Genomic DNA, 13,297 nt, shown 5'->3' on the forward strand with positions numbered 1-13,297 from the left:
TTGTTTTTAAGTTAGACTTGTTGGTAAGTAATACTGAACAGTCTTTGCCTCAAAGTTCACATTTTATTGCAGGAAACTTTGCAATGAAGATTTTTAGACCTCTGCATTGGAGGGAATCAATTTTTTGGGTGGGGGGAGTGGAGAAGGTATTTGCAAAAGTTGCAGAGATCAGAATCTGTGGTGCAAAAAATACTTGTAATACGGGCAAAGGTAGTACATGAAGCTTCCCTACTCTGTTCTGCCAAAGGACTTTAGTCTTGGTCTGAAGATCATTCATTTCGTGTTCCCAACTAACTGCCCTTGCTAAGATTTCCAAAAGATGGTAGTAAATATACCATACAAATAAAAACCAGGCTACAAACACATCTTAAATACATCCTAATGTTTTATTCTGTCTGGGCTGTAGGGTAGGTAATGGTTGTAATGTAATGGTTCTGACTAATGAAGTCCTTTTGGCTGAACTGTTGTCCAAATTGTTGATTAAAATTTTCTTAGGATAGACATGTTTTTGTTCCCTGACTAATCTTCAGTTCAATATAGTCACGTTTGTTTGACTGAAATAAGGCTTATAAATGTTTCACTTGTAAATGACTGTTTGGATTTTTTTGTGGGGTACCTCACTAAAGAAATTGTCAACACTATAAATAATGTTTTCTATCCTCACTGTTTTATTCTGGGAAATGAAAGTGCAACAAAGTTTAAAAATAAAAAGTTTTGGTTTTTTTCACAATTTGTAAACATAAAAAGGAAAAATGAGCTTGCAATTGGCATGTAAAATATATTTGACTTTTACGCAAATCTGTATTTTCAGTGCACTGCAGTGATTTTTTTTTTTTGCAGTCTCACATGTCCTCATATCTACAGGTCAAACATAGGATTTTTTTTTTTCTTCAAGGAAGAAGTTACTGATGATTATTCTCATCTGTGATGCAATGGTTTAAGTACTTTCAGTTGAAGAGAAATTGTTTGAACAGGGTGAAGCTGGGAACAAGTCAAGGCTAGAAAACATAGGTCCTGTGGAGACTGGAAGGGAGAACTTATTTTTGCTAGTTCCAGTGAAATCAGTTTCTGAATTTATCTGTCAAGTTCCAGGCTGAAATACTGTTTCAGTGTTCCATTCAGAGAGCCAGATTTTTCAGTTTGGAGATTGATAGTACTTCTGGTACCAGAAGGGTTAGTCATTCAGTTCTTCTTGGTTAAATACCCTTTATATAAGATGAAAGGGAAAATGAGTGTTATAGTTACTGATTTAACATATCCTGTACACTAGACTTTCTTAGTTTTGTGCACTGTGTATGTAAAAAGATAAATTCCTTTTTTCAGCTAGATTACAAGTTGTTCAGGAGCAAAGTGAATAAAGGACAGCCATGGCTTCACACTACCTTTTCTCTTTCCCTGCTCTTACCTCTGAGTTGGGGGGGGGGGGTTGGAGGGGCTGATTTCAAGACAACAAGTACCATACCCACCAAACAGATTATGTGAGCATCTTGGCTTGTACTTTATTTTATGGGGTTTTGTGAAATCAGGCCTTGTCATTATTTCCCTGTGCATGCCCTACTGCAATCCTCAGCCTATTTGGACAGGGTTGCTACGCCAGCCTATGAGCAGGGGGACTGGACAGGTGGTCTGCTCACCACTGTGCCAGCCTGCAATCCTTCCTGCTTAGGAGGACTTACTTCTTTGGCCTGGTCTATAGTCCCATAATGAACATCCCCACGATTTGGGGGAAACTGTCTTGAAATAAGTGATAGGAAATTACTTCTCAGAGTTTGTCTTTTAATACTTGAATTTTTGTTTGTTCAGATTTACCAAGTCTCCGGTGTTGTTGTTTTCATTGGATGGCTTCAGAGCAGAATATTTGCAGACTTGGGGTGGACTTCTACCTGTTATTAGCAAATTACGTGAGTAGTTTCTTTGTCTAAGCAATATCATGATGTCTTACCTGAAAAATCCATGGGGTTTGCTTTTTCTGTAGATGCAGCTATGCTTACTCTTTTAAATCCTCACTTTTCTGTGGAAATTCAAGCTGTTGTCCTGTATAACAACTGTGCACAGAGAACTTGGTGTGGAAGGGCAAAGGGGGAGGGCGTGAGGAAAGGGCCCTTTGGATTTTCAGTGAAACCTTAAAAATTATTAAGTAGCCCTTCCTATATTTAGGAGGTGGATACTTTTTGCTGTGAACTTACTTTATTTTTATTTCTTCAAAACAGAAGAAAACACACTTTTTACTCTATATTGCATATTGTCTCATATTTAGGTGGAATGGCTTTGGAAAATGGAAAGCAAGGTATAAAGCATTTCTTTATACTTGAAAAAGAAGATAAGGAAGAGATTAGGAACAGATCATATAGAAGGGCTAGTTGAAATGTGGTGAATCTGAGGAAACCTCCATTTATTAAACATTTTCAGAAGAAATGAGAGCTTCTGAAGTACCTATTTTTTTCCATAGGTTTTGTAGTGTCTTACTTAACTTCGTAGTGTCTAAGTAACTTTAGTTACTTTTCCTGTCTGTATTTTGGCTGTGGTCTGTAAAGAACCGACAGCATTTCTTGTCTGAAAAATATGCCAATCTTCTTGTCATTCAAAAATTACTACCTGGGGTGGGTGGTTTCAGTTTGACTAAAAATAAATCAGTAAAAATACTTGCTTTTTTGTACAGTGGTTGTTAGAACTTGATCTGTTCCAGAGAATAACAATTCACAGATGTATTTGAGGTTTTAGCTTTTTTTTTTCCTCTGCATTAGAATAAAATGAGGCATTTAAAACCAATTTCATAACATGCGGTTATCAAAATTTTCAATGGAAGAAAACTCCTCTGGCATTGAGAGGAGAGGCTGACTATTACAAATGGTTATACGTTTGGCTGAGATACATGGTAATGGTGCCACAAAGTGACTTCCAGGCTGTGACATCCACTTCCACATGTAAAATTTCTTCATTCTTTGGTCTGGATAGGCTATAAGTGCAACTTCTCTTTTTGACTTCTAATAAACTTGTATTTCTCTTTCCACCGAAACCATGATAAATTCTGACCACTAAGAAATATAAATCTCATCAAAGGCACTTCACTTCTCCAGATCCATGGAGTTTTTGATGGTCAAAACTTATATTTTTAAAAGATTCTGAAAACAGAATGTCTAGTAATATGTATTTTAGACAAAATAAGGAACAGTCTGGGGAAAAAATATGATTTTGGTGTTATGTCTAGAGTTCTACATTACTCTGGAACATTTTTTTTCGAAGGATAGAAGACTTCTTATGATACGATATATCACAATCAGGATATCCAGCTTTCTCTTGTTACAAAACCTTGCTTTCTAGTCTTCCCCACCCCCCATAGTAAAATGGTGGGTGAAAAGCTCAGATAAGGCAAATTTTTTTCAGTAAGAGAAAAATAGTCCCATGAATAAATGAAAATTGGTGGGTGTATATCACATGACACTCTTGAGGGCCTGTGGCTTCAAATCTCTGTGTGCTTTGTGTCCTATGTGTCTGTAGGCACTAAAAATGGTGGAAGCAGTCATACCGTATAGATAAATATTTCTATGCGTGCATAAATACTGCTACAGTATTTTATTGTACAGGAAGGGGTAATGAAATCTATCCCTCTGTGGTGGACGAGTAACAACAGATGAATTGCTTGACTATTGCTGAAAAATTGTATTGAATCCTTTTGAAGTTCATAGTTATCCATTTTACAGGACTAGTAAACATTCAAAAAGAGGCACAGTTTATGAATGACAGCATTTACAGTGAAGAGTTATTCACGTTAAGTAACTTATTGGACTGCCCAGTTCTTTATTAAATTAGAACTGTGCTAAATCCCTGGATTTTCCTTTTTAAACACTTGAGGACAAGTGCAACATTCTGTTGGATAATATTTCCATTATCTAGTCCTGTTAATTCAGCCATGCCTACAATGAAATTCTGATGTCTACTTGGAGAAATCTGTTAGAGCAGATGTCATCAAGACAATATCAGAGTTCCACTTTTAGCAAGTTTCATTATACACCCACTCTGCTACCTGCTGAAAGGTGGGCAATTCAGCATGGAGCTGAGGGTTCTCAGTGAACCCAGGCATAGCCATAATGTGTGCATGTGGGGTTCGGAGAAGATATTTTCGCATACTTTCATGCTATCAAATAATAATTTTTAAATAAATTGTCTTCAGTTGTCTTTAACTAAGACAACAAGCCAAAAAGAAGATGGATAACTCTTATGGAAAGTCCCAGCAAAACCCCTTAGAATTTTGGAGAAAAGAAGGTTTAAGTGTATTTTTTTCCTCTTACTTTAAAAACAAAACCACCCCAACCTCCCTCCCCACCAAAAAACTACTATTTGGGAAAACAGCTTTGAAGATCCAACAGATTTGGAAATGGTTGAAATGTGTCAAGTATGTTGCAGTAGCAAAAACGGTACAAGTGATGATTTGTTACTACAGAACACAAATGTGGGAGAGGATGTCTATGTAACTTGAAAGGATTTCTTTTTCTGGCTTGGCTTCTTTTTATCTCAGTTAGTTCAGATTATTTCAGCTGAGATCTAATCCAAAGACCCAATCAAATGAGTTCAAAGTGCCTTAACACCACACTTTTTAGATTATCAAACCTTTCATTTCTACTTTATTTATGTTATATATAATGACCCAGCGGGCCAGTGAAGAAGTCCCAGTGGCCTTCTTTCTATAGGATCATTACTTTGAGCTCTTTAGCATCAGTTGAAGTGGTTTTATCACATAGTATTTTTGAAGTTGTTAATGAAGGCTTTTTTTTAACCTTTTTTTTTTCCTCTGAAAATCAGGGTCCATATGTTTGCCTGTGGAAATTTAGGCACCTAACTTAAGTAAGCTTCGCTTAAGTGCTTTGGCCTGGCTTATGACTTTTCATACCAACACGTACTGTGCACTAATCTCCTTAGAAACCATATGATTTTTATATCAAGACAAAGAAAACTTTGAGATTCATCCTAGAATAAGAGCTTACTTTTATTTTAAAAAAACAAAAAGGTGAATGCAACATAAGTAGTGACTTGACAGGTGATTGAGAGAGCCAGGGCACCACTGTGTCAGTGGCCACTTCATCTCTGGGAGCCCCCAGGGTGAAGTAGCTAGTTGGTCTCAAGCTGCAGACTTCCTTTACTGCATGCCAGGGCTGCTTTGGAGGGTGTGATTTCTTTGATTATTCATTCTTATCTATGCATGCTTTTCATAGGGACTGTAGGTTTTGCTCATATGACCATTGAAATAAGTTATTAGGAATATATAAAATTTGTATTAATAGCCATTTAGTCAGATTGTAAATGAATGTGGGAAGAAGAATAAAGCATTAACTCCAGAATTTTAAAGAATGAAAACTTTGTGGAAATCTCTTTTGGTGGTGGTTTTGTATTGTTTCGGGTGGATTTTTTTGTTTTTAATAGGTATGTATCTTCATGAGACAAACTTGCAAGGGTTTCTATTTCTGTAATTTTGCTGATTTTCTTTCTTCCCTCTAGAGAAATGTGGAACATACACTTCCAGTATGAGACCAGTGTATCCTTCAAAAACCTTTCCTAATCATTATTCGATCGTCACAGTAAGAATTTCTGTATATTACGTGTTTCCACTACTGAAGAGACTGTTCATTATCAAGTTGTCTCCATAGGAATAGTACTTTTTTATGGATTATTAAAATAACAGGACTTCTATTCAGAATAGGAAAATGTATATATTACACTCTTTATCTAATTTAGATTAACGGTCATTATATAACACTACAGCTAAATGGTCAGATTTAATCTGATTAAATAATCCAATCCTTCCAAGACTAACTGCAAGAATTCCCATATAGGTGGAAGGTCACATCCTTTTACAACTCTTCATTTGTATAAATATTTCCACTAAATTGCAGCACACTCTCTCTTGGAGCGAGAGCAGCCTGACTTTTTTTAAACTGCCAGCCTTGTTCCACTTCTTTAAAGTATCTTGGCATGATGCAAAGAAGAGTATGAAATGAAAGGAAAGAATTTGAACATCACAATGATGTTGACTCTGTGAGGGACTGTATCTAAACCTGGACAGGAATGTCACAAAGCTGATCTTGTAAATTTATCACCTCCTGCCTATCGAAGGAAAAAGAAGAATTGAGGTTTTCAGCACTAAATGCAGGGTTGGAATCCAGCAGATCCTTCTTAGTTTCATCATGTCAGAACTAAAATTCAGTCAAATACTTGAGTATCTGCACCTTCTTTCTTATCTTCCCAGTTTGTCAGGACTGTCTTTTGGTATGTGAGGAGCACAGGTTCAGGAATGAGATGTTTAATTGTGTAATCCTCACAAATATCCATGATTGAATATGCAACTAAGAGGCATTAATCATGCCCTGCAGCCATGTGAGAGTGTCCCTAAATACAGTATAGAGCTTTGTCTCCGCTCCCCATTCTTGTGAAAAGTAGCAGGCGTGGTGTTTATCAGGGTTCTAATGGTGGTGGTATTATATCCTTTAATGTAAATAGGAGCTAGTCTGCTTGAAGGCAGAGCACAAAGTCTGTTACAACTACCTAACAGCTGGTGCCTCTGAGCGCTGCTTTCACTGCTTATGTGATGGTTATCCCTAGGTAGAGCTTTCAGCTGCTGATGTGCAGTTCTCCTTTGAAATCCCCAGGTTTTGGTCATGTGATGGAGGTCCAACATAGGTAATTGCTTTGTCATTGGTACTAAAGATACAACAAAAGCGTGAACTGAGACAGTATCTTTCAGTTTGATCCCAGTGCAAGTTGCTTGCCTATCTTTTTTTTTTTTAAATTTCACTGAGAAGGAATTAAGAATTGGAAGGTAGGGCTTGTTAGCAATGGTAGGTGATGCTGTTAAATTTGGGCCTTGACGTACTTGTGGAGTAGAAGTCACATGTAGATTATTCACTGGAGATATTTGTCTATCGGACATCTGCTTGTGTAGCCAGAAGGTTCTTTTTCTTTATAACATTGCGACAAGGTATACTCTCAATTACAGGGGCTGTATCCTGAATCTCATGGTATAATTGATAACAAGATGTACGACCCCAAAAGAAATGCATCCTTCACCCTTAAAAGTAAAGAGAAGTTTAATCCACAGTGGTACCAAGGACAGCCTGTAAGTATTAATACACTGCTGAGAATGTACATCAGCCTGTTGTTTTGTTACTTAATATCACTTGGATGCATAGTGATGTTGAAAGAGTACAGAGGGTACTTCTAAGTCAGCCAAGAAGCATTACTCAGCATGATTAGGAATTGCCATGCTAGAACTGCAAAATGACAAAGGAAACTGTGTAACAGATTTTGTTGAACTGAAATGGAATTTTCTCTAAGGAGAAAACTAGCTTAAAATAACTAATAGTGCTGTCAGATTTTGTTCAGTTCTTAACATGAAGTGCACTTGCAGTTAACTTCTCTGAAGAAATTGACAGACCAGTTAGTTTTCGTAATAAGCTGTAGTAAGGGTTTACACTCTGCCCAAATTACTATAAGTCTAAAGATGCAGTTTTAAAAGAAAACATCTCGGTTCAATCATACAGTTATAGCAAATCTGCTAAGACTGCTATCAAAATGAAGTGGCATGGGGAAGTTTGGGTGGGTGCTAGCTTGAAGAATAGCAAGGGAACAGATGCAACTATTTAGTAATGTGGGGAGACTTTGCGGGCTACTGAGGAGAAACTGGTGTACGAGTCAGGCAGGAAAATATGCAGAACACAGACAGAAATCTGCAAATCATGAGATCAGCAGTAAAATCAGAAGAGCTGACCAAAATCTTGCTCCCATATTTCAGAGTATGTGGGGCATAGGTTCTCGGAACGCTCCCACCCCTTCTTGCTTCACTGTGCTTGAGACATTTCCCCTTCCTGGTGTTCAGCCGTGGGTCTACCATTGCATTACTACTCCATCCATGGGAGCTAATGGTTCCTACTTCTGTCCTGGCTCCCCCTGGTGTAGCAGCAGAAGGGATACAAGTGTTTGCCGTAAGGAGTTAGGCTGCAAGGTATATCTGGACTGCAGATAGCGATGACATGCAAGATTGACTGTCCGGAGTGCTCCACTTACATTCTTAGTTTTTGATCTTGCTGAAAGGTGCAGAGCTGGTGGGAGTGGTAGTGTATCTGGCAGTTACTCGGGTAATTCAGTGACCTGCACTAATGATGGCAATTGTTCTTCTGCAGATTTGGCTAACAGCTATGTACCAAGGTCTAAAAGCGGGTACATTCTTTTGGCCTGGGTCAGATGTAGCAGTTAATGGAACCTTTCCAAACCTGTATGAAAAATACAATAGGTATGTGAACTCCTGTGTCTTGGATGAATATTTTGCTTTAACTGTTGCAATGGAACAGATTCCAGAGAAAGCATAACTTTTTCCCTGCTTTTCCGAATAGTTGTATACAACATGAAAAAAAGATAGGATCCAATTAACTTTTGTTTCAGTATCATGTAGATTCTCTTTGTCTAATCACTTTGTCATTCTGCAGCAAACGTTTTACAGGAAAGGTGTGGAAAAATCAGCTTTAAGACCAGCCAGCTTTTAAGCTGTAGTTCTTTTCTGTTTATAAAAATCTTTTGTAGGTGTGTTTATAGTCATTCAATCCAAACTTCTCATACACTGAATGGGTCAGGTCTTGATGTGATATAATCCACAAAAACTAACATTTTACTGTTAACTCTGGTAAATTGTTCCAATGTAAAATTATTTTCCTTGCAAATTTTGAAAATATTTCACATTAAGGCAGTCATATTTTAGTTGGCGATTGCTCTTTACTGCAATTAAACGTTTTCTGCCTAATGTAAATTGCACATAAATCTGTTTGTCGCCATTTATTTAATAATCTCAAACCTCACCCAAGAAATTGGGCTTTTCACTTCTGTCTTCCTAGGATCACTTTCTCTTCCTACACCCTTCAATAGCATGGAAATTTTGATTCTTGACTTATTAGCTACATTTTTTTCTCTAGAAACTTACACATTGTTACTTGAACTTGTGTTAAGTAGCTGAATTAATTTTGTGGGTGCCTCACGTTGTTAGAGGTCAACATGCTTATTGTTGGTTTACTTCAGTACTTGATATAGAGCATCTACTTTGTGATGTAGTATGAGAACTTGTATTCAAGATGTTTAAACACTTAAAAAAAAACAACAAAAAACCCCCCAAAACCAAAACACCCCCAAAAAACCCCAAACCCACCCCTAAACCAAAACTTTTTCAAAACATAATACAGGAATGAAAACCTGCATCTGATTTTGCACCTTGAAGCCAATTATTCTTTTTGCATAATAAACACAAGCAATACTGGGGGCTTTATTCTACTCGCATTGCAATCAATGGGGACAATATTCAAGGGAGCTTTAGATTAGGCCATTAATGCCTGTAGTCACAGGCAATAAGCATAGGTAAACTTGCATTCTGCTAAATAGCCATTAATGGCATCCAGCTGAATTAAATTTTCTCTGCTAAAGTACACTGATTTTGTAATGTGTGACTAAAACTTTTAAAAGCTCTTGGAAATACATGGTTGGTTGATCTTGTATGGTTCTGATACAGCTCAATCTCCTTTGAAGAAAGGGTGGTAACTGTTCTTCGCTGGCTGCAGTTACCTGAAGATGAAAGGTAGGTATACAATTTCAAGTGTAACTTCCTGTTCAAGTGGTATTGCAATGAATTACTTTGTAAACAGGATTTCTGTTTTAAACAATATCTTATGCATTATTCTAACAGCGTTAAATATTTTAACATAAGCCTGTCTCTGTGACTGAAACCTTTTTTAATTAAGTTACATTTCTCTATTTCCCTTTAATGTGTCCTTCCTTTGAATGATACTGTTTCCAATATTTGATATCTATTGTTGAAATATAATTTCTTCAAACTGTCTCAACGTGTATGTAAAATATTACATTTTTGGTACTGTTTGATATAGACCACACTTTTACACTCTGTATTTAGAAGAACCAGATTCCTCAGGCCATAAGTTTGGACCAGTAAGCAGTGGAGTAAGTAGTTTTGTAGTTTCTTCTTTTTTTTCTTATTTGAAGCATTGCTCTGACTCTAATAAACTTCCATAATTCATGTTAGTTTAACCAAATATGTTCGGTATGCTTATTAGGAAAAAAATTTGTGAATAGACAGCCCATCCATAATTAACATTGATACAAAGCATGTAATAAACAGCCTATTTAGTAAGTCTAATTTTTTTTAATTGACATAACTTTTAAATTGCCAAACCATGTTTGGGTATGTCTTGTATGTTGTTTTATCTGCTCCTAGTAATTATTTATGTTGATTTTAGGGCAGGGGGGAGGGGGAAGGAAAGTGTTTATACTTTCAATTTAGCAAGAACAGAGATTTTTATAGCAATGGTCCAAGTTTTGGTGGTTAAGTATTCATGTTATAATTGTCATTCATTTTCCCCCAGTCTCTGTGCAAAGGTTAGGTGAATAATTGGTCTTACTTCCCTGGAGTTAGATTTTATGCCTTCTCGGGAAAAAAAGAGTGAAAAAAGGGACGTTCACCCCATCCACAGTCTGTGGTGTACCTGTTGTATAAATAAGAAATCTTTGGGCCTGCTACTGTTTTCAAAAGTCCTAAATACCTTCATGTTTTAGCAAACCAAAATAAAAAATGTGAAGGAAAAAGCTCTTGGAAATTTAGGAACATTGTAAAATTCTCTCATCTTGAACGATCAGGAAGTTTGAGCATCTTAACCTAGATATTTCACCTCAGTGGTGACAACAGTAAAAAGCTCTTGCCAATTTCTCTTGATGTGAGCAGTTCCTGTTCCTGTAAGGAACTTGTTGTGCTTTAACCCCAGCCAGCAACTAAGCCCCACACAGCTGCTTGCTCACTCCTCAGTGGGAGAGAATCGGAAGAGTAAAAGTGAGAAAACTTGTGGGTTGAGATAAAGACAGTTTAATAGGGAAAGCAAAAGCCACACACACAAGCAAAGCAAACCAAGGAATTAATTCACTCCTTCCCCGGGGCAGGCAGGTGTTCAGCCATCTCCAGGAAAGCAGGGCTCCATCATGCATAATGGTGACTTGGGAAGACAAACACCATCACTCTGATTGTCCCCCCCTTCCTTCTTCTTCCCCAGCTTTATATACTGAGCATGACATCATATGGTATGGAATAGCCCTTGGGTCAGCTGTCCCAGTTGTGTCCCCTCCCAGCTTCTTGTGCCCCCCCAGCCTACTCGCTGGTGGGGTGGGGTGCGAAGCAGAAAAGGCCTTGACTCTGTGTAAGCACTGCTCAGCAATAACAAAAACATCCCTGTATGATCAACACTGTTTCCAGCACAATTCCAAAACACAGCCTCATACTAGCTACTGTGAAGAAAATTAACTCTACCCCAGCCAAAACCAGCATGTTCTCCACCCCTTATTCCATACTATTTATGTCATAAGCAGGTCCCATGCTATGCGATACATCCTCATTAACCACCATTTGATGCAATACACAGATATCTGTGTCTATAGACCACCTCTGTGAAATGTCCACAAAAATGCCCACTGAGTTAATTTAGTCCATGACTTTGGGCTCCATCTGTTATGGTGGTCACTCAGGACAGGAGAGGTGGTGTGTTGCATGGAGCTACTGGGCACCAAAGCCAGCTCAGGTAGGGTCACTGCTGCACTTGCACTGCTTATTGTAAGGCTTGTCCTCCATTGGTTCAGGTGGTTCCTGCTATAGTAATTCCTGTAACGCACAACTCAAATCATGGGTTACAACAATTTAAAGGTATTTCCATTACAATCTCCACCCCTGGACCCTTTGGACCAGACCATCGGGTTTAACATTGCAATGAACTCCTCCCCTTGCCCCTGCTCTGGCTTGGACTTACCCACAGACTGCAGTCCCTGAGGGGTGTACCTGCTCCAAGTGGAGCCACAGTCTCTCCAGGGGTATACCTGCTGTGGCATAGACTTATCCACGCCCACAGTTGCTTTGAGGTGCACCTGTTCCGCTGTGGCCTTCTCCATGGGCCACAATGCCTTCAGAGATATACCAGCTCCAGTGTGGCCTTTCCCACAGCCACAGTCTCTTCAGAAGTAAACCTGCTCCAACATGGCCTTACCTATGGCTGTAGTCCCTCCAGGGGAGTACCTGCTCTGTTGTGGTCTTATCCACAGCCACATGCTATGAGGTGCTCTAGCATGACCTCATGCACAGCCACAGATGCTTCAAGGTGTACCTTCTCCAGTGTGGAATTATCCTTGGGCCACACTCCCTTCAGAGGTATACCTGCTGTGGCACAGACATAACTGTGGCCACAGACACTTTGAGATGTACCTGCTCTGGCATGGGCTTATCCACGGCCACAGATGCTTTGGCGTGTCCTGCTCCCATGTGGACTCATCCACAGGTCACAGTCCCTTTGACTCGAGTTCACGCTGGAGTTCCAGCCTGTCCAGTACAGCAGCACAGAAACAGCAGCAATGCCCTGGCCATCTGCCAGCCCAGACACATCTGCATTGCTGTTATCAGAATGTTCCCAGGCACAGCGGAGTAAGATGGTCAGCAGTACAGCAAGCAGTGAAAGCAAAAAGCAGCCACTAACGAGCACTAGACTCTAATACACAGTAAGGCAAGCGAGCCCCTTGGCAAGCACAGGAGCCTGCTGATTAATAGCTAAACAGCAATAACAGCTGTAAATTTGATCTAGCACATTCCAGTCAAACCTGTTGTTATCTTGAGCCCTTTGAGCCCCGTGCTGGGTGCTAAAAAGGACTGTTGTGGTTTAACCCCAGCTGGCAACTAAGCCCATACCGCTGTTCACTCACTTCCCCCCCAGTGGGATGGGGGAGAGAATTGGAAGAGTAAAAGTGGGAAAACTCATGGGTTGAGATAAAGACAGTTTAATAGGAAAAGCAAAAGCTGTGCACACAAGCAAAGCAAAACAAGGAATTCATTCACTGCTTCCCATGGGCAGGCAGGTGTTCAGCCATCTCCAGGAAAGCAGGGCTCCATCATGTGTAACAGTTACTTGGGAAGAGAAATGCCATCACTTTGAATGTCCCCCCTCCTTCCCCCTTCTTCTCCCAGCTTTTTCAGTCCTTTTAAACGAGTTTGCTCTGAGACTAATATCCAGTCACAATTTCAAGGGCAGTTTGCTGCAGGGTCTCTCTCAACAGGGATTTTGAGGAAGAGTGCCACAGGCTTGGTTTCCTCTGTTGAGCGCTCTGGTATTCTATCATCAGCATCTGCATGTTGAGGCATTCCCTCTTGTCCTCAGTCGTGCCCCTGGTAATGCAACAAACATCCTCAATTTCATACTTTAAAATCGCCCTCACTGGCTATAATTTG

General features: G+C 39.2%; 1 protein-coding gene across 2 annotated transcripts in view; it reads left to right on the forward strand.

Moving 5' to 3' along the window:
* Positions 1-13,297, forward strand: part of ENPP1 (ectonucleotide pyrophosphatase/phosphodiesterase 1) — a 75,153-nt gene that overhangs the window by 40,243 nt on the left and 21,613 nt on the right. For both annotated transcript variants that reach the window (XM_075498758.1, XM_075498757.1), the window contains exons 6-11: positions 1,804-1,901; positions 5,494-5,573; positions 6,989-7,108; positions 8,172-8,281; positions 9,542-9,607; positions 9,915-9,987. In XM_075498758.1, the coding sequence (XP_075354873.1) occupies positions 1,804-1,901; positions 5,494-5,573; positions 6,989-7,108; positions 8,172-8,281; positions 9,542-9,607; positions 9,915-9,987 (547 nt within the window). The remainder of the gene's footprint in view (positions 1-1,803; positions 1,902-5,493; positions 5,574-6,988; positions 7,109-8,171; positions 8,282-9,541; positions 9,608-9,914; positions 9,988-13,297) is intronic.

Source organism: Mycteria americana, chromosome 3 (assembly GCF_035582795.1).
Source record: "Mycteria americana isolate JAX WOST 10 ecotype Jacksonville Zoo and Gardens chromosome 3, USCA_MyAme_1.0, whole genome shotgun sequence".
NCBI lineage: Eukaryota > Metazoa > Chordata > Aves > Ciconiiformes > Ciconiidae > Mycteria > Mycteria americana.